This window comes from Artemia sp. Qi Xiang Cuo, chromosome 15, assembly GCF_049724085.1.
Source record: "Artemia sp. Qi Xiang Cuo chromosome 15, ASM4972408v1, whole genome shotgun sequence".
Lineage (NCBI taxonomy): Eukaryota > Metazoa > Arthropoda > Branchiopoda > Anostraca > Artemiidae > Artemia > Artemia sp. Qi Xiang Cuo.
In genome coordinates, this window is record NC_142808.1 from 65985285 (window position 1) to 66005461 (window position 20177).

General features: G+C 36.2%; 1 protein-coding gene across 1 annotated transcript; it reads left to right on the plus strand.

Annotated features, from left to right (window-relative positions):
• The first annotated feature begins 9692 nt into the window (after positions 1 to 9692).
• LOC148944003 (uncharacterized) lies at positions 9693 to 10319 on the plus strand. The gene has a single exon (XM_089101327.1). The coding sequence runs from the start codon at positions 9693 to 9695 to the stop codon at positions 10317 to 10319; it is 627 nt and encodes a 208-aa protein (XP_088957453.1).
• Positions 10320 to 20177: the final 9858 nt, after the last annotated feature.

Below are 20177 nucleotides of genomic sequence, written 5' to 3' on the forward strand. Positions count from 1 at the left end.
GATTTGGCGTGTCAGAGAACCCTACTATAGAAGTTTCAAACTCCTATCTGTGAAAATGTGGATTTTTGTATTTTTGCCGGAAGAAAGATGAGGGATGTGTGTTTATTATTTTTTTCCAGGGGTGATCATTTCAATCCAGTAGTCCTAGAATATCGTGAGAGGGCTCATCCGAACGGAAATTAAAAGTTCTAGTGCCCTTTTTCAAGTGACCAAAAAAATTGGAGGGCAACTTGGCCCTCTTTCAAGCTAATTTTTTTCCAACGTCACCCAATCAAAATTTTGAGATACCCGTTTTGTTCAGCATAGTTGAAAACCTAATAAAAAGGTCTTTGAGGATGACTTAATTCCCCATAGTTCCCGGGGGAAGGGCTGCAAGTTATGAACTTTGCCCATTGATTACATATAGTATTGGTTAATGGGAAGTATACAAACGTTTCAGGAGTTTTTTTTTCTGGTGGTTGGGGGGTCGGAGAAGGAGGTTATGGGGGAGGGTCTTTCCATGGAGGATGTTTTCTTGGGGAATGAGACATTTCTATGAAGGGGGTGCCGTAATTTCTCAGCATTATTAAAAAAAACGATCTGAAATTAAATAAAAAAAAGAAGTTTTTTCAACTGAAAGTAAGGAGCTACATTAAGACTTTAAAGGAACAGAAATTATTACGTATATGAGGGGGTTCGCCTCTTAGTCAATACCTCTCCCTTTACACTAAAGTTTTTTTTAGTACTTCCAAAAGAGCTATCTATTCTAATTAACTGACCTTTGTGATTCAGGAGTTTGTGATTCGAACTTTAGCGTAAAGAGTGAGGTATTGACTAAGGGGCGAACTCTGTAATATACGTAATAAAAACATACGAATGTATAAGCTCTTACGTAAGTCAATTCGTAAGTTATGTCAGAACAAAATTTCGAGAAAGCCATTTAGCCAAAAGAAGCAAAATTGATATGCAAATTTCGTTTTAATTATTCATTTACGGTGAGCCAAAATCAAAGCTGTATTAATTCAAAAACTTTCAGAAACGAAATAAACAAAAACAAGTTTTTTTTAATCAAACAGTTCGTGTTAACGAACTGTAAGTAAGGAGCGACCCGTCTCAATGGTAACCGAAACTCTAAAAAACGTAATTTTGATACCAATAGATACATCAAAAGAATCAGATTTTAATTCTGATTTCAAATATATAAGTTTCATTAAGTTTAATCTTACCCATCAAAAGTTACGTGCCTGAGAAAATTTGGCTGATTTTCGAAAAAAGGGGGAAAGACCCCCTAACAGTTATAGAACCTTAATGAAAATCACACCATCATATTCAGCGTATCAGAGAACCCTACTGTAGAGGTTTCAAGCTCCTATCTACAAAAATGTGGAATTTTCCATTTTTTGACAGAAGAAAGATCACGGATGCGTGTTTATTTGTTTGTTTGTTTGTTTTTTTTTTTTTTTTTTTTACCCCGGGGTGATCGTATCGACCCCGTGGTCCTAGAATATAGTGGGAGGGCTCATTGGAACGGAAATTAAAAGTTGTAGTGCCCTTTTGAAGTGACCAAAAAAAATGGAGGGCAACTAGGCCCCCTCCCACGCTCATTTTTTTCCCAAAGTCACCTGATCAAAATTTTGAGTTAGCCATTTTGTTCAGCATGGTCGAAAATATGATAAAAATGTCTTTTAAGATGACTTAATCCACCAAAGTCCCCAGGGGGAGGGCTGAAAGTTATGAACTTTACTCAATGTTAACATACAGCATTGGTTATTGGGAAGTATACAGACATTTTCAGAGGAGATTTTTTCTGGTAGGTGGGGGAAGGAGAGGGTGGGGGGCTATATGGAAGGCTCTTTCCATGAAGGACGTGTGCAGGGGGCAAGGGACAGTGCTATGAAGGGGGTGCCGGATTTCCCAGCATTATTAAAGAAAAAGATCAGGAATTAAATAAAAAAAAACAAGTTTTTCAACTGATCAACTGATTGTGATTAAGAGGTCATTTTTAAAGAACTGGAAAAAAAAATTCGAACTATAGTTTAAAGAGCAGGGTATTGACTAGGGGGCGAACCCCCTAACATACGTGTTAAAAATTTATGAATATAGAAGTTCGTTACGTAAGTTAATTCTAAGTTACGTATATTTATTACTAATAACCTAATTTTTTTTTGTACGTCAGAACCTAATTTAGAGACAGCCATTTAGCAAAAGAAAAGTAAAATTTTTATGCAAATTTTGTTTACTTATTCAATGACGGCGAGCCAAAACAAAAGCTGCATTAACTAAAAAACGATCAGAAATTAAATAAAAAAACAAGTTTTTTAAACTGAAAGTAAGGAGCGACATTAAAAATTAAAACGAACAGAAATTATTCCGTATATGAACGGGGATGCCCCCTCCACCACGCATCACTCTTTTTTCTGAAGTTTTTTATTGTTTTAAAAAGTAAAGTTGTGAGACAAAGTCGAAATTTAGCGTAAAGATTGAAGCTTTAAGGAGAGGACAAGTCTTGTCTTATAAGGAATAAATTCTGGGCATTTTAAGTTTTAATGTCGCTCCTTACTTTCAGTTATAAAAACTTGTTTTTTTTTTTTAATGAAAATAAGGATCGACATTAAAACAAACAGAAATTATTCCGTTTGTTTGTGTGACAGTTTGACTGTCACACAACTTTATTTCTTAAAACAATAAAAAAAAACTAGCGTAAAGAGCGAGGCGTTGAGGAAGGGACAGTCCCTTTCATATACGGAATAATCTTTGTTCGTTTTAAGTTTTAATTTCGCTCCTTACTTTCAGTTAAAAAAAACTTGTTTTTTTTATTTAATGAAACAAGAAGCCAGGTGAAAAACTGGGTGCAATCCAACTGGATAGTTTTGTAATGAAGGTTTTTTAAGAAAGTCAAATTTTATGCATGAAGCATGGTGGGCTGAAAACTTTGGTAAACGGCCTTTGTGATTAAGGGGTCATTTTTAAAGAATTGGAATAAAATTTGAACTTTAGAGTAAAATTTGAACTTTAGAGTAAAGAGCGAGGTATTAACTAGGGGGTGAACCCTCTGATATGCGTATTAAAAATATTTGAATATAGAAGTTCGTTATGGAAGTTAATTCGTAAGTAAAGTACATTTATTACTAATAAAAATGTTCGTAAATGAAATTAAAGAACTTTCGAGAATGCTATATAACCAAAAAAAAGTATAATTAACATGCAGATTTCGTTTTAATTATGCATTAATTCAAAACGTTCAGAAATTAAATAAGAAAACAAGTTTTTTAACTGAAAATTAAGGAGCAAGATTAAAATTTAAAACGAACAGAAATTATTCCGTATATGAAAGGGGCTGTCCCCTCATTAACGCATTGCTCTTTACGCTACAGTTTGACTGTTTCTCATAACTTAATTTTTCAAAACAATAAAAAACTTTAGCGTAAAGAGCGAGGTATTGAGGACGAGATTTTAAATTTCCCCTCCCTAAAATATCTAAAAATACAAACAGTGACGAGTAAAGACTTTTTTGAAATTTATGAACAATATAAAGACATAAACTGAAAGGGGATAAGGCAAGTTCGCCCCCCCCCCCACCACCCGATAATGACCGTGAAAAAATGGTTTGTCTCGCACATTAAATCTGTCACATCATACAAAAACTATATAATTTTACCTTAAATAATGATCTGTCAAGTTTTTTTTAGCATTAAAAAATATATATAAATTCATCTAGTTTATTTGCGTGATAGGTTCACGTTGTTGCAATTTTCAGGGAACTACATAACAAAAGAAGGTATGCGGGATAAAAGAATTTCGTTTATTTTAATTGTCCAAGATTAAAAAAAATATTTTGAATAAGCCTAATTTCGTTAAACTTGGAGCAAATGAGAGAAAGAATGTAATACTCGAAAACGACAAAAAACATGTCAGCCAAAATCAATTACCAGTTTGCTATTTTGATGGATTGATTGAAGCCGCGAAAAGTAGAATAGCAAAGACACTTTGTGTTTTTTCGAAGTTGAAAAAGAGGTAAAAGATTAAAATGATCCACTGAAGGACAATTACAATAAGAAAACCAACAACAAAAATATTGACCAAGCACGGCTATAAACCGTTGATTTTTTAGAAAAGTTACGGTTATACTTGTGTATCTTAATGTTATAATTGTCTGTTGAGAGCAGGTTTAAAGTGGAAAACAGTCAAGTATTTTGTTTTTGAAATTTGTAAGCTATTCATTGCTTGCTTGCAATTCATTAAATGCTTTCCCTGATTCTGATTACATAGTTTCTGTAATGTCTGTTGCTGATGCTATTATGTGGCTTAAACCAAAGCAGTCACGAGGCATAGATGGAATTCAAAGAAAATATAAATGTTTTTACTTTTATAACTTTAATAAATCAAATAATATTAACATTTTGATTAATAAATATCAGTATATGTATATTAAACTGACAATGCACATTCATTTTTATATTTTCAGTAAAGTGCAAATTATGTTCTGGCCTTGGGAAGACATATGGGTTTTGAGCCCAACTTATGTTAATTTCTGCTCGTTTTGAGTTTGACTCTGTTATTTATTGTAATTTATGTTCGTTTTGGGTTTCATTTATTTATCGATGCTGATTTGTGGTAGTTTCACGCTTGGTAGATTATTTGATTTTATTTTCGCTCATTTTCGTTTAATGGAGTTCTTTACTTTTCTTTGAAAAAATTATTTTGTGGAAAAAGTGTTTTTTAATTAATTTCTGTTCGTTTTGCATTGACATAGTCTTCAGAGAAAAAGAAAATGATACTTTAAATTTTTTTGTTTTTTTAAGAATTTATAGTTTGGCCTGCTATTTGTATTCTGGAGAAAAATTTTCAACAATTTTTAACAACATACACTCTTTTAAAAATCTAGACACAAATAGTAATGTTTAATTTTGTTTCATACCTCCTCTAGTTGACCTGAATTGGAAAACTTGATACCTTTCGCAAAAAATCTGTTTACTTTCTTTGATAGCTTGGATACACTAACGCTACTTTGATTTGGTTAAATTATAAGAGCAGAAGCAGCCCTGAAAGTTTGAACATAATACCCCCAGTCGTTTTTAGGATACTGCTGCGACGCCTTATTGGGAATTAGCATTAACACAGTGCGTTTTGATTTAATCTTATGGCAAAATTTAGTTTTTAAACATAAAGGCAAATTGGTGGGTGGGCGTGGGAGGGGGATTAGTTTCCCTCTAATCACTTTCGACTATTAAAAAGGGCATCAGCCCTTTTTATTTTCAATCGAATGAGCGCTTTCCGAAGTTCCTACGAGAACTCCTTCGATACAAAGTGTCCTGGTCTAAACAACAACAACAACAAAAAACTAATACATTATACCCATATTGATCTTTACTGTAGAAATGTCAAGCCTTCTAATGACTTTCGACTATTAAAAAGGGCACTAGGCCTTTCGATTTCCAATCGAATAAGCCCTTTTTGGGTTTCTACAACAACACTTCCTATAAACAACTTCTATGCCCCCAGGGCATAAATTACAACCCTTACCCTAAGGGCTGTGAAGGTGGTTTTCATTCTCTAAGACCTAATTTCCAGAACTTTCAACTACGTTAAATAACATAGCTCTCTCAAAATTTGATTGGATGTGTCTGGGAAAATGGTGGGCGTGAGAGGGGCGTTAGTCTTTCTCCAATCATTTTCAACTATTCAAAAAGGCACTAGCTCTTTCAATTTCCAATCAAATGAGCCTTTTTGAATTTACTACGACAACGCTTTCAATAAAAACCTTATATGCCCTCAGGGTATAACTTACACCCCTCGCCCTCAGGGCTGGGGGGGGGCGGTTGTCATCCTAAAATACCTAAGTTTCAGAAATTTTCTACTCGTTGAACAAAACGGCTATCTGAAAAATTTGATTAGATGTAATTGGGGGAATGGTAGGCGTAAGAGGGGGTTTAGTTACCCTCCAATAACTATCAACAAAAAAGAAGAGTACGGTCCTTATCTATTTACAATTGAATGAATACTTTTTGAAGTTTTTATAACAAATCTATCATTAATAACCTTATATGTCGCCTGGAAATAACTTAAGACCATTACCCTGGGGACTCTGGGGGGTTTGTCATCCTTAAATACATAATTTCCCGATCTTTCAACTAGGTTGAACAAAATGGGTATCTCTAAACTTTGATTGAACTTGTTTGGGAAAATGGTGGGCGTGAGAGAGAGGTTAATTACTCTCCACTCACTTTCGACTATTAAAAAGGGCAATTTCAATTCCCAATCAAATGAGCCCCTTTTGAAATTTCTACAACAACTTTCTATATAAACCTTATATGCCCCCAGGGCATAACTTACAACCCTTGCACTGAGGGCTCTTATGGGGTTATCATCCTAAAAGACCTAAATTCCAGAACTTTCGACTACGTTGAACAAAATGGATATCTCAAAATTTTGATTGGATGTGTTTGGGGAAAGAGTGGGCGTGAGAAGGGGGTTAGTTGCCCTTCAATCACTTTCGACTATTGAAAGGGCACTAGCCCTTTCAATCTTCAATTGAATGAGCCCTTTTTGATGTTTTTACAACATCACTTTCTATAAAAACCTTACTTGCTCCCAGGGCATAACTTAAAGACCTTGCCCTGAGGGTTGTGGGGGGGTGGTTTGTCATCCTAAAAGACCTAATTTCCAAAACTTTCAAATGCGTTGAATAAAACAGCTATCTATAAATGTTGATTGGATGTGTTGGGGGAAATGTCGGGCGTGAGAGGGGGGTTAGTTGCCCTCAAAGCACTTTTGACTATTAAAAAGAGCAGTAGCCCTTTGAATTTCCAATCGCATGAGCCCTTTTTCTAGTTTCTATAATAAAGATTTCAATAAAAACTTTATATGCCCTAAGGGAAGTAACTTATAATCCTTGCCTGAATACTGTGGGGGAAGTTTCCTTCTCGAATGTATAGTTTCTAGAACATTCGAATGCGTGTAAAAAAATAACTATCAAAAAGTTTTGATTGGATATGTTTGGGTAAATGGTGAAGGTGGAAAGGGTGTTAGATGCCTTGCAATCCCTTTCGACTATTAAAAAGGGCACTAGCCATTTCAATTTCTAATCGATTGAGCCCTTTTTGAAGTTTCTACGACGACGCGTTCTACAAAAACCTCACTTTCTATAAAAACCTTACATGCTCCCAGGGCATAACTTACAGACCTTGCCCTGAGGGTTGTGGGGGGGGGGATGGTTTGTCATCCTAAAAGACCTAATTTCCAAAACTTTCAAATGTGTTGAATAAAACAACTGTCTAAAAATGTTGATTGGATGTGTGTGGGGAAATGGTGGGCGTGAGAGGAGGGTTAGTTGCCCTCAAATCACTTTCGACTATTAAGAAGGGCACTAGCCCTTTGAATTTGAAATCGAATGAGCCCTTTTCAAGTTTCTACGACAAAGATTCCAATAAAAACTTATATGCCCCCTAGGCATAACTAATAAACCTTGCCCAGAAGACTGTAGGGGGATTGTCCATCTCAAAGGTATAATATCCTGCGCTTTAACTGCGCGGAACAAAATGGCTATCTAAAAATTTTGATTGGATGTGTTTGGGAAAATGGTGGGTGTGGAAGGGGTGTTAGTTGCCTTCCGATTACTTTTGACTATTAAAAAGGGCACTAGCCATTTTTATTTCTAATCGAATGATCCCTTTTTGAAGTTTCTACGACAACGCGTTCTATAAAAACTTTATATCTCCCCAGGGAATAACTTACAACCCTTGTACTGTGAGCGCATTGTCATCCTCAAAAACCTAATTTACAGAACTTAAAACTATGTTGAATATTATGGCTATCTCAAAATGTTGATTGGATGTGTTTGAGGAAAAGTTGGGCGTGAGAGGGGGGTTAGTTGCCCTCCAATCACTTTTGACTATTAAAAAGGGCACTAGCCCTTTGAATTTCCAATCGAATAAGCCTTTTTTGAAGTTTATACGACAACACTTTCTATAAAAACCTTATATGCCCCCAAGGCATAACTTACAACCCTTGCCCCGAGGGTTGTGGGGGAGTGTCCTCCTCAAAAACATATTTTCTATCTGGAAATCAACTACGCTGAACAATATGGGGGGGGGGGGGGGCTAGTTGCCCTCCAGTCACTTTCGACTATTAAAAAGGGCAATAGCCCTTTGAGTTTCCAATCGAATGAGCCTTTTTTGAAGTTTCTACGACAACGCCTTCTATAGAAACCTTATATGCCCCCAGGGCAAGACTTAAAACTCTCGCCCCGAGGGTTGTAGGGGAGTGTCCTCCGCAAAAAGATATTTTCTATCTAGAAATCAGCTTCGCTGAAAAAAATGGCTATCACAAAATTTTGATTGGATATTTTTGGGGGAATGATGGGAGGGGGGGGGGGGCTAGTTGCCCTCCAATCACTTTCGACTGTTAAAAAGGGCACTAGCCACTCCACTTTCCAATCGAATGATCCCTTTTCGAAGTTTCTTTGACAACTCCTTCGATACGAAGTGCCCGGGTATGGAGAAGAAAAAATAAATGATACATTGTGCCCCAGGGCTTAACTTAAAACCCTTGCCCTGAGGGTTTTGGGGGAGTGTCCTCCTCAAAAACATATTTTCTATCAGGGAATCAACTACACTGAACAAAATGGCTATCTCAAAATTTTGATTGAATGTGTTTGGGGGAATGATGGGCGTGGGCGGGGGGGGGGGGGGGTAGTTTCCCTCCAATCACTTTCGACTATTAAAAAGGGTACGAGCCCTTCGAATTTCCAATCGAATGAGCCTGTTTTTTTGGGGGGGGCTAGTTGCCCTCCAATCACTTTCGACTATTAAAAAGGGCACTCGCCACTCCAATTTACTATCGAATGAGCCCTTTTTGAAGTTTCTACGACAACTCCTTCGATACGAAGTTCCTGACTGAAGAAGGAAAAAAACACATTGTGCCCACATCGTTCTTTACTTTGGCAGCGCTAGCGCGCTGCCTATGATTGTTGAAAGATATGCCACGCTTTACAATATGCAGAATCTCCTGCTGTTTCATTGAAGCGTTGGCATCAAGGAACTGTTCCTAGGTGGCAGGAAAATCAAAGTCTCTCTCAAACACATGATTCAGAAAGTTTTGGCTACATTTATCGATTGAATGCGACCGACCATGGTCCGGTTTTTTTAATTACATCCGTATTGCAACAAAGAAGAACTTTGCTAAGGAGCTTCAGAATCACCGTAAGCAATTCACAGAACAGACAGCACAAAAAATCAAAGATAGTCCTCATTTCCTTTGGTCGTCTATTCGTCCCAGGATCCCCAAAACTCCCCTTTCCGCTGCCGATATTCCTTTATCTCATTGGTATTCGTTTTACGAGGCTGGATATTCTCCACCAGACCCCCAACTTGAACACAAATATATTGAAGAGCTTGACCAATTTTTACTTGCTTTCCCTGATTCTGATTACATAGTATCTGTAATGTCTGTTGCTGATGCTATTATGCGCCTTAAACCAAAACAGTCACAAGGCATAGATGGAATTCACGCTCTACATATCAAATTTGGTGGTCCTGGGATTTTAGAACATCTCAAACTATTACTGCAAATGATTTTTACTTCAGGTTTGGTTGCGTCAATATTCTCTGTGGGAGATCTTTCTCCTATTCCAAAAAAAAGGAAAAACCTTCAGTCAATGCACATCTTTCAGACCCATAAATGTATCAACCACCCTTTGCAAGCTTTATGAGCTAATGTTCATAAGCGAGCTAGAAGAAAAATGTTACACGCCTCCCCATCAATTTGGCTTTCAACATGGTATTGTTTGTTCGGAGGCCCTTGCGGTTGTTACTAATGCACTGCTTCATGCTTCTCTCTCATGTGCTTTTCTCGCCTTGGCTAGTCATGATGTTCGCCACGCCTTTGACTCCCTGATCCACCCCCTTCTGCTCTTAAGGGCTGCTAAAAGAGGAGAAAGTCCGGCTATCATCAGATCTCAAAGGGTTATTTATACCAAGCTACGAGTCCAACGTAAAATACCCCTTGAGAAAGATGAAATGGCAAAGCCACATGATAGAACTGTGCCAGTTAAGAAACGAGCAAGCCAAGGTGCAATCGCCTCACCTTGTTATTTCAACAACTACGTCCTCGAGGCTCATGATCCGGTTCAGATGTCCTGCGTTCTTTCTGGTCATAATATCTCCTTAGTCACTTATGCTGATGACATTTTTAACCTTGGCCGAACTATAGACAAAATTCCTGAAATATTTCAAAAACTTCAAACCGAGTATTTAAAATTTGGTCTTGAAATCAACGCTGAAAAAACTGACATAGTCCTTTTTAATTGGAAAGGCCCACTTCTTGATGAAATTGTACTTTGAAATTCAAAGATACGCCCGTCCAACCAAATCATTTATCTTGGCAATCTCATTGGAAATATAATTTCTCGCATTCTTTATCTTTTAACAGAACACATCAAACGCCGCATATCAGCTAAATACGCTTCCATAGTCTCTGCTAACCTTCGTTTTAATCGCCGTTCACATTTAAAATCCTACTATAGCGGTTGTTATGCTCATAGAAAAACACAACCAAAAGATTTCAAACCACACTTGGAAACAACTCCTTTTTCACTAGCCACATCTACATACATTGTCATAGCTCCTCTTCTTCATTTTCTTCATTTTTGTCACAAGTACCTGTTTTTTTCATTATTTCTGTGTTTTCTAATTGTCTTTCTTCCTAGAAAGTATAGTGCCCTTCCGTTTCGTTTTTCGTTGTGCTCCGTCAGTTTTGTTGTTAATACATGCTTGGAACCAACTCCTTCTACACTAATTACATTGTAATAGTTGCATAGTGGTTTCGCTTTTTTTTATAGTGCTCTGTCATTTCCTTTATGTAATAAGACAGGGTTTCAATAAATATTAATAATAATATTTTTCGTGTGAACTGAATGGTACATTAATCTGATTCATTTGTTTTTTCGCTATCCTTGGTACTGTTATTTCTAAGCCTAGCTCGGTTACCACTTTAGCTACCTAGTCAAGTGTTTTTACTTCTGATGCAGTTCCCCCTTGCGGTCACCCTTCTGGAGGTCTTGCCTGTATTTTAAAAAGAAGCATTGATCTTTCGAACCTGTCTCTTTTTTATTTGGGTAAGCAGACTCTTGCCGTGAGACTAAATAATACTATGTTTGCTAATTTTTATTTTCAATTTAAAAATAATATAGTGGATTCAATAAATAGATTTTCTATTGCATGCAAATCTTTAAATTCTGTTATGAATCGTGAAAAGGAAAATAAACTTGATTTTATAGTTCTTGGTGACTTTAAGACGGATTTAGATGAACAAAGTTATCGATCCCGAGAAATATTGGAGTGCATGCCCTCTTACGTAATTCTGAAGAAAGATTTACCATTTTCTTACATCCATCGTTCTGGTAGTGTTTTTAATATTGATCATATACTCAGTTCGTAACAGCTAGAATGCTCGATTATTCATGTTGATATTGAGACTGATGACTTTGACCATCTATCGCTTTCATTTACTGCTAAATTGAAACGTAGCCTTTGCAATTTTTCCCCTATTGGGAATTCTAAATGGTTTAAACGTAGTAATTGGAAAAGTGCCAATATTGCTTTGTATGTATCGCCTTTATCTATATTGCTTAGTTGTATTCGTGAGCCTTACCATCTACTCCAATTACAAGTAAAGGGTAGTAAGCGTGATCTTAATAGATATTATGATGATATTAGTAGTTGAAAGAAGCTGAAAAAATTGCGGATCCCCAAGAGCGTATTCGCATTAAAACATAAAATTTATATGGACTGCCGATCCTGAATTAAAGAAATATAAAAATAAAGCAAAACTTTGACTGCAAATTTGGGTTGATTGTGGTAGACCTGCGTGGGAATCTGTTGCAGATATAAACCAGAAAACAAAGAAAGAATATAAAAAGTTCCTAAAATTCATTCGTTATAAGGATATGGAATTTCCAGCATCTAAAAAAAATTGGTCCAAATTGATCAATACTGAGAAGCTGGATAAAAGTGATCTTTATAATGGTCATTCGATTTCTAGTTCAGCTTAGTATGTTTACTATTCGTCAATTTTTTTCCAAAATTAATTTTTTCGTGCAGTCACATTATTCTCAGTTACTTTCTAAAATTCTTCCACCTTCGCATCATCAAGGTAATAATATTCCAGTGTCGGTAGCTGCTGTTGAAAGTACAATTAAGCAACTGAAATCTTCATCCATTGATATTGATAGTATTAGTGTAAATAATATAAATCTGAAGTGCGTTGTTCTCTTATTTCATTTGCAGCTATTGTTCCAAATGTGTTTAACATTTTCGCTGGGTCCGGATAGATTTCTTTATGGAACCGTCACCTCAATATTAAAACGGGGAAAAATCCCTTCTCATTGGTCATCTTATCGCCCTATAGCCACTGCGTGTAACCTGAGTAAAATCCTTGAATATATTTTACTTCCTCATTTAAATGAAAATGTAAATTTCGGATCGAATCAATTCGGGTTTCAATCGGATACTGGTTGTCAACATGCACACCGTGTTCTTTTTTTCACCCTTAAGAATAGCCTGGCTGAGAGGTCGCCACTTTATATACATACTTTGGACCTTTCTAAAGCTTTTAACCGTGTAGTCCAAAGTCAAGCTTTTTTTTTCATTTTTTAATAACGGTGTGAATCTTTCAGTTATTTTTCTTTTTCGTTTTTGGTATGAGAATTCTTTCCTCCTAATTAATAAATCTGGACTTCCGTGTGTCCGTGTAAGTCAGGGTGTCATACAGGAAAAGGTTTTGTCTCCTAGTATATTCAAAATACGCATGTCTGGTATATTAGATGATATTACATCAAATTATTTCATAGAACTCTCACATGTTTCTTATCTTGCTTATTCGGATGATCTCCTACTTTTGCGATAAAATAAGCAGGGTGTCTCATTTATGGTCTCAAAACTTTCAAGTTTATTTTCTAAAATTGGTCTTTCTCTTAATGTTGAACAATGTGAGTTTCTAGTTTTTAATGGTCTGACTTCTTCTAATGCTCCCTTAGTCTATTGCGGTTTTTCTATATCCTCTGTTTCCGCCTTTTGGTGGTTGGGTATCACTGTTACTAATTCAATTACCAATCGAGGGAAGTATAATAGATGTGCACTGGGTAGGCTATATGCTACATTCTGTGATCATTCTGCCCTTTATGTTTCTGGCCTTTTTCCCCTTCTGAAAAAAATGATGTTAACTAGATCCAGTCTTTTTATTTCAGATATTGGTCAACATGCCTGAGAATCTATTCAGGCATGCCTTTCCAAAAACTAACAAACAAGTATGTGTCCAATAATAGAGTCATGCATTCTCCCGCCATTTACCCGTGCCCCCGCCATTTAAACATTTGCCTCTCAATTACTTGGACTATCTGTCTGTGCTTTTCTCTGTCTACAATTAGCCATGTCTTGATGCAATCTACTGCAAAATCCTTGATAACTGTGTGGCTAACATACCTCGAGTGTTGTAAGATCTTCGGTACGCAATTAATTATATAGGCAAATACAAATGTGTATGACCTAGTCAACATTTTCAGGCTTTGCATTAATTGCTTCTCTGAACATTCTCCACTAGGCACGAAGAATTCCAAATGCATTTTCTATTATCCTTTGAGCACAAGAAAGCCTGTAAGTAAAAATATCCTCTGGTACTGGAAGGTGATCACCAGAATAGGGTCTTAATAAGTTTGTTTTCAAGGGAAAAGCTGCATCTCCAACAATCACATATGGTAAGTAGGTGGCATTTCCTGTATCAATCGTATCACTGCCTGGAAGATCTAAAGTACAGTCAATCACTTTCTTACCAAGAGTTGAATTGCCAAACACAGAACCACCACTTTACCGACCTAACTGCCTGTGTCAACTTAGACAAACCGATAGTTAGCATCGCACATAGCCATCATGACTATGCTGTGTAACTGCTTGTAGTTGAAATATTGTGACCCCGAGTTTGGTGGAGCCTGGATTCTAATGTGCTTCCCATTAATAGCTCCAACACAGTGGGGATAGTTCCATTTCACTACAAACTCATGGGAAATTTCCTTCCAGTCAGATTGCTCACTGGGAAATCGTAAAAATAATGGGGACAGCACTTGGAAGATTGTATTCTTGGCGTTCCATATAATTTGGTTGGCAGTCGACCTTCCCAGGTAATGTGTGAAGCTTTGGTTTCTCTGTGTACCAACAGCTGCAAGATATCTTAATGTCACTTCAAGCCTTTCTTTAGGTGAAATAGCTGTTTTGAAATTTGTATTTTGTCTTGTAATATATAGTGTAACCAGAATAAGCGGGTAATGAAATTGCTTAGGTGACATTCTGAAATAGTCCTGAAACCAATCTGCATCTGTCAAACGCAGGTTATTGATTAGTAAGTTTGAAGCACCATGTTCACTTCTCATTTTCAAAAAGTCTCTGACCCAAAATTTTCTTTTTCTCATAGTCTCTGAGGCTTGTAAGCCTTTTCTCTTCTTTCTCCTTCTAAGTAAGCACAATAGCAAAACAGTTGTGGCCTCATGATCCATTTTTGAATCTTAAGCCAATTTTTCCGATGGCTAGAAAAAAAATCTATCCAGAAAAAGTATATGGACAGTAAGATTTTTGTTCCGGTATGAACATCCGGAATTCCCAGATTTTTTTCTATCCAGAAATAAATTCTGCCCAGGAAAAATTCTGGGCAGTGAGAACTTAGCTTTAGGAACTCACCTTGAACGCAAAATCCTGCGCTTTGTCTTCCTTGAGAACTCGTTTGTCATTTATGTGAATTTTTCAATGTTTACAAGCATTTTTGATAATCAGATACTTATAAAAAAAAAGTGCTTTGAAGAACTTAGCAGCATAATTAGTATACCCATCCAAACCAATTGAATCCAATACGAATAAATCAAATACAAACCAATGCAAAATAACTCGGAATAAAGTCATGTCAATGGCGGATGGGGATTCGGGATAAGAACCCCTCCCCTCCTCTCACCAAATTTTAGATTAACTCGTAAAAAAAGTAAAAAAAGGCATGTAAATATATTTTTGAAGCGTTTTTTAAAGTTTTTGTACTGAGCACGCTTATTACTTCAACTGGATGCAATTGCCGGCGACTCTGACTCCTGTTGCGACTCATTACTCCTGCAGATCTCACAAGACACACGCTCCGGGCACGCCCTAGCAGCATAGAAAAGTTGGTAAGGAAAACGAAAACGAACAGATATCAAGATAAAAAAATTGCTCTTACCTTTTATTTAGTTCTCCTTGTTGTGTAGTACTTTCGCTCTATTAATTTTATGATAAACATAAGGCCTGCAACACCTGCTACGATGTAAATGGTGCTTATTTACCGAATAATATAGGTTCTGTGGGAAATCGTCACCTGTGTTCTTTCTCCTTAATATATTTTTCTACACTGAGCGGGATGGTGCTTGCTTTGGCTTGTTTTTGAAACCACGTTGCGTTTTTTCCCACCTACTATCTGGCAAAACTAATTCTGCATGGAAGAAGTTAGCAGGACATTCAAAAACAGGAAGAATTAAGGGTTGAGTGTAGTAGCTCATGTAGAAGTATATTTACCGCTGAATAGTTGGATACTTTAGTATGCTTTTACCTGATACCAAATAGTTAGTTACGTTCTCTGTTTATAAGAAACTTTATTCATTAGTTTGCTTGATATATCCCATGCCTACCTTAAATTACAATCTAAATATTTCAGCTAATGATATTTCAAGCGTCAGTGCATACCTTAGCCTAGTGAGACCTTAATAGCCATCTACTTAGCTGATATCATAGGCTAGTGTGTATTGAACTTAATTGATTGCTGACTAGTGGGATATTTTAAATATAAGTTGAAATATAGCCTATCTGGGTTTCTAATAGCAAACTAGGCAGTAAAATTCAGGTTTAGCTACCTTTTGCTCTTTTGCAGAGAGGTTAGGTTATAAAAAATGAAATTTATAGCAATGAATCCAGGGTCAAAACATACTCTAGGAAGGTATTGCCAAGCTTCTATGTTAAAGCTCTTTTGGTTTCAAGTCTTAGAAATTTGTCTATCCTGCTTGTCAGCTACCTAGGCTATTGAAATTTGGTAAAAATTTAGAATTGTGGCCCCTGATAAGGAGACATGTTAAGAAAACAATTCTTACTTTAAAATATGTATAATGATCCTAGTTCCCATATTATCCAAGGGGAGAACCTTTACTATCAAGTCTGTCCTCTAAAAATCCTTCTTTTTCCAGCTTAAAAGAAAAAGTTTCCTAAAACCACCACCCTGAGATTCCCGCCAAATAAGCTGCAATATTGCCGCCAAATAAGTTGTTTTATAGATAGTGTTCATGCCGGTCTTTTTAATACTTTTTTTTTAATGAGCAGTGGCGCAAATACAAAATATTCATTGCAGTGGCAAAAATACAAAATATTACTATATACATACATATAGATACGGAGTATATACCCCCCCACCCCCCTAAGGTGCAAATATATTGTAAAATTTCATTGAGAGCCTAAATATAACCAACTCATCTTTACCTCCACCCCGAACTATCTCACAATAAAAGGCTATATTTTCACCTCAGAGGGTGGGGGGTATATACTCTGTAATTCTATGTATCTTAACATCACTAGTATTATTTTTTAATTAGTTTTTTTTATGAGCACTGGCGAAAATACTGTTTTTTTAATGAGCAGTGGCAAAAATACAAAATATGCACGGAATTGAAAAGAAATGAAATAATATAAAAATTACCTTTTTTGATTCTAGGATGATCTAGCAGTTTCACAATCAGAGGGAATTGAAGAGGTGATTAATTTATAATGATCAGATGATATAGATGATTAAATTATTATTGACACTTGATTTGACAGATGATTAAGTAGACACTTGTAATGAAAAATTTGATTTTTATTGGCTGGTGCCTTGACTTGTGCCAGGTAAACTTTGATCTGGATGATGAGTATCTGGTTTGTATAGTTCAGCAGCCTGTTGCAATAGATGATGCAGTCTGGCCCCTTTATTGGGAAACAAGGTTTTCCAATAAAACTCAGCAAGATATCCAGCCATATGTTTGTCCAATCTCCTGTACTTGGGAATTGCTTCATGCATTGAATGCCATAGATGTTCAATATTTTGTGTATGGGCCCCAGTCACAGGGTCCACAAAATTCAAAGAATGATTGACAGTTAGGTGCTGAAAACCTTGTGTGCCTAATCTATTGTAAGAGCTCCAACAATCAAATATTATTGTGGTTCCTGGATGTATCCACTCTTTTATAATTTCTAGTAGAGTGTTGGCAGTTTGGTCAGGAATGGGAACAATAAAAAAATTTGCACTGTCTCTCTCAATACCTCCAAACACCCACTGTCCTTCAATATAGCATCCCCTATTGTATTTTCTTTTCCCTATCTTTGCTTCATCTACTTTAACTATTTTTCCGGGACCACCCAATTTACAACTGTGTTTGTCAATAAAGTCAAGGCATACTTTGCAACAAAAACTTTGCCAATCAACAGCAGTTGCTGATGAAATGCCAATTTCATCAACCATAAATTGCTGAATATGAGCTCCTCTGTCTAAATTGCAAAAAATCAGCATAATCTCTGCTATTTGTTGATATGATATGTTTGCATTTTTGCACCAAGTCCCTGTATTAATACTTTGACTAAAAGTGCACTTTTTTAAATAACTTTGACTAAAAGTGCACTTTTTTTAATAAGTTTATGTCCATGTCGCTCCGTTCTTGTTTTTCTATATCAAAATCCATTTCCTGATTCATCAAGATAGCATTCAATATGACAATGAGGGCAAAACATTTTAGTTGGCAAAATGTTATGATTTTTAATTGCTGTCCATCACCTTGACCTTGATGGTATAGTCTAAAAGACATAATTTTATTGTCACACAAGACACATAAATTTTTTGTTAATGGCATGATTTCAAACAGAATTCACAATTTCTATAATTTCAATATACCACTGCTTTTTCTTTAAACATGCGCTATGTCACACGTGCTGAATGCTATCTATAAAACAACTTATTTGGTGGCAATTTTAAAAGACTTAAGCATTGAATCTCAGTGTGGTGGTTTTAGAAAACTTTTTCTTTTAAGCTGGGAGAAGAAGGATTTTTAAAGGAAAGACTTGATGATAAAAGTTCTCCCCTTGGATAATATAAGAACTATGATCATTATACATATTTTAAAGTAAGAATTGTTTTCTTAACATGTCTCATTATCAGGGGCTGCAATTCTAAATCTTTAGCTGAAATTTTGACAAAACAACATTTTACCTTAATTTTGGTAAATTTCTAGGTGGCACAATAGTTTAGCTAGGATAAAAGTAAAAACATTATTTTATGCTCTTTCATTGTTCAGTGATTGCTTCTGGGACTAGTTGCATCTTGAGCCCTTAAAGGAGCTCAGTCTTTAGTCAGAGTTTAACCAGTTAACAACTATTTGGACTATACCTTACTAAGTTAAACACAGTTCATTCAGCAACTAAGTTGATTAACTCAGACCTAATTTCTAGTTTTTTTCACCAGACATCAGGTAAATTGAAGTTTTAAACCTTTTATATTAATCAACCAAATGACTAGGAGAGTGTTCCTGAGTGTAGAGTCTAGATTAAGGGCAACAATCAATTGCCTGGTATATAGTGCTTGTAACTTGTTCATTCATGAGTAATATGCAGGGCTAGAACATTCCCAGTGGAATAAAAACTGGTTATGTTTAGATTGTTCCTTGAAAGAAAACACCAAAAATCAAGAATAAACCACCCCTACTTCTTTGGAAGCTAGTGATACCCATGACAACAGTTGTCAAATTCTTCCTTAAAAGAAATTTTAGATGATATCAGGTTGTCCCCCATTGCCCCACCCTGCCAAAGGGATGGTAAAGCTATCATTGCATCCCAAAGCAGGTGTCAGACTAGTCCCCTACCAGTTTTAACCAGTATTGCTAGACTGATTTTCTGCTAGGAACTAAAGATGCCAGTGCCCAGACAGAATTATCCACTTATGTTAGCTACTATTTATACTTCCTGCCAGCCTGAAAATCTATTTAGTGATATTTTTGGATCTAATTGTGTTCCTCTAATGCTGCCTCCTGCCAGACCAAAAATATTCCTTGTGGCAATTTTGAATCCAGCCCTCTACGTGGCCTCTCCCTCCCCTCCCTCTTAGTGTTGAAGAAAAAACTCCAGTTCATAACCAACAACATTTCTACTCTTATTGATCTTAGGGGAAATATAATTAAGAACACACCTGAGTCTGTGATTACAAATCAACAAATTGATACATTAAAACCAAATACAATTCAATTCAGAAGCAAAAATAATCCCAAACACATGAATATTAATGAAGCAAGTGTTAATTCAAAAATGAATTTAAATAGTGACCTAGTTTCAGAGGTCAGTTAAAATTTAAATGTGAACTCAATTAATATTCCAGATCCAGAGGTCAGTGACAATTTAAAGGTGAACTCAATTAACATTCCAGATCCAGAGGTCAGTGACAACTTAAGTATTATTGATATCTCAGTTCCTGAAGTCAAATCAGGGAAGAATTCTGTGACCTGCTAATTCCACTTGGTCAGGTTGATCCCCCTAAAAATACCGAAATCTCGTATCCCTCCAAAATTTTATCGGACAAGAGTGACCCACGTATAATTGATGTGGTCCCTTTCTTCTAACCCCTCTTAGGTCCAACCCACCCAGGAATCCTTGCTTTTTTGTATTAAAGTCTCATATCACCAGCCTCAAGATCTGTAGTCCCTACCCCAAATGTATAAATAATGCTAAGAACCCATCCCTTAACCCCCAGCCCCCAACTGAAAAAATAACTGTATGCTAATTGGTTCAAATTTCCTAAGCTCCTACTTACCAATGCCAAGAGCCTAAACTTTGAAAAACTGACTGAACTCAAGGGTATCTTAGCATATTAATGTCATAGCTGTAACAGAGGTTCAGGCACAAATCCCTGAATTCCTTAAAATAAATAATTACTCCCAGTTCATTAAGCTTTGCCCTTCCAACCACATTCTTGGAAAAAAAGGGGAGGTATTTTGTTCTTTGCTCAAAATAACCTTCAGCCAAAACTCTTTTCCACTCCTAACCTCTCCAAGTATGATGGAATCCTCTGGCTTAGTCTAAGACCAACAGTTTTCCTGCATCCTTTTAATATAACAGTTGCAGCAGTTTTTATTA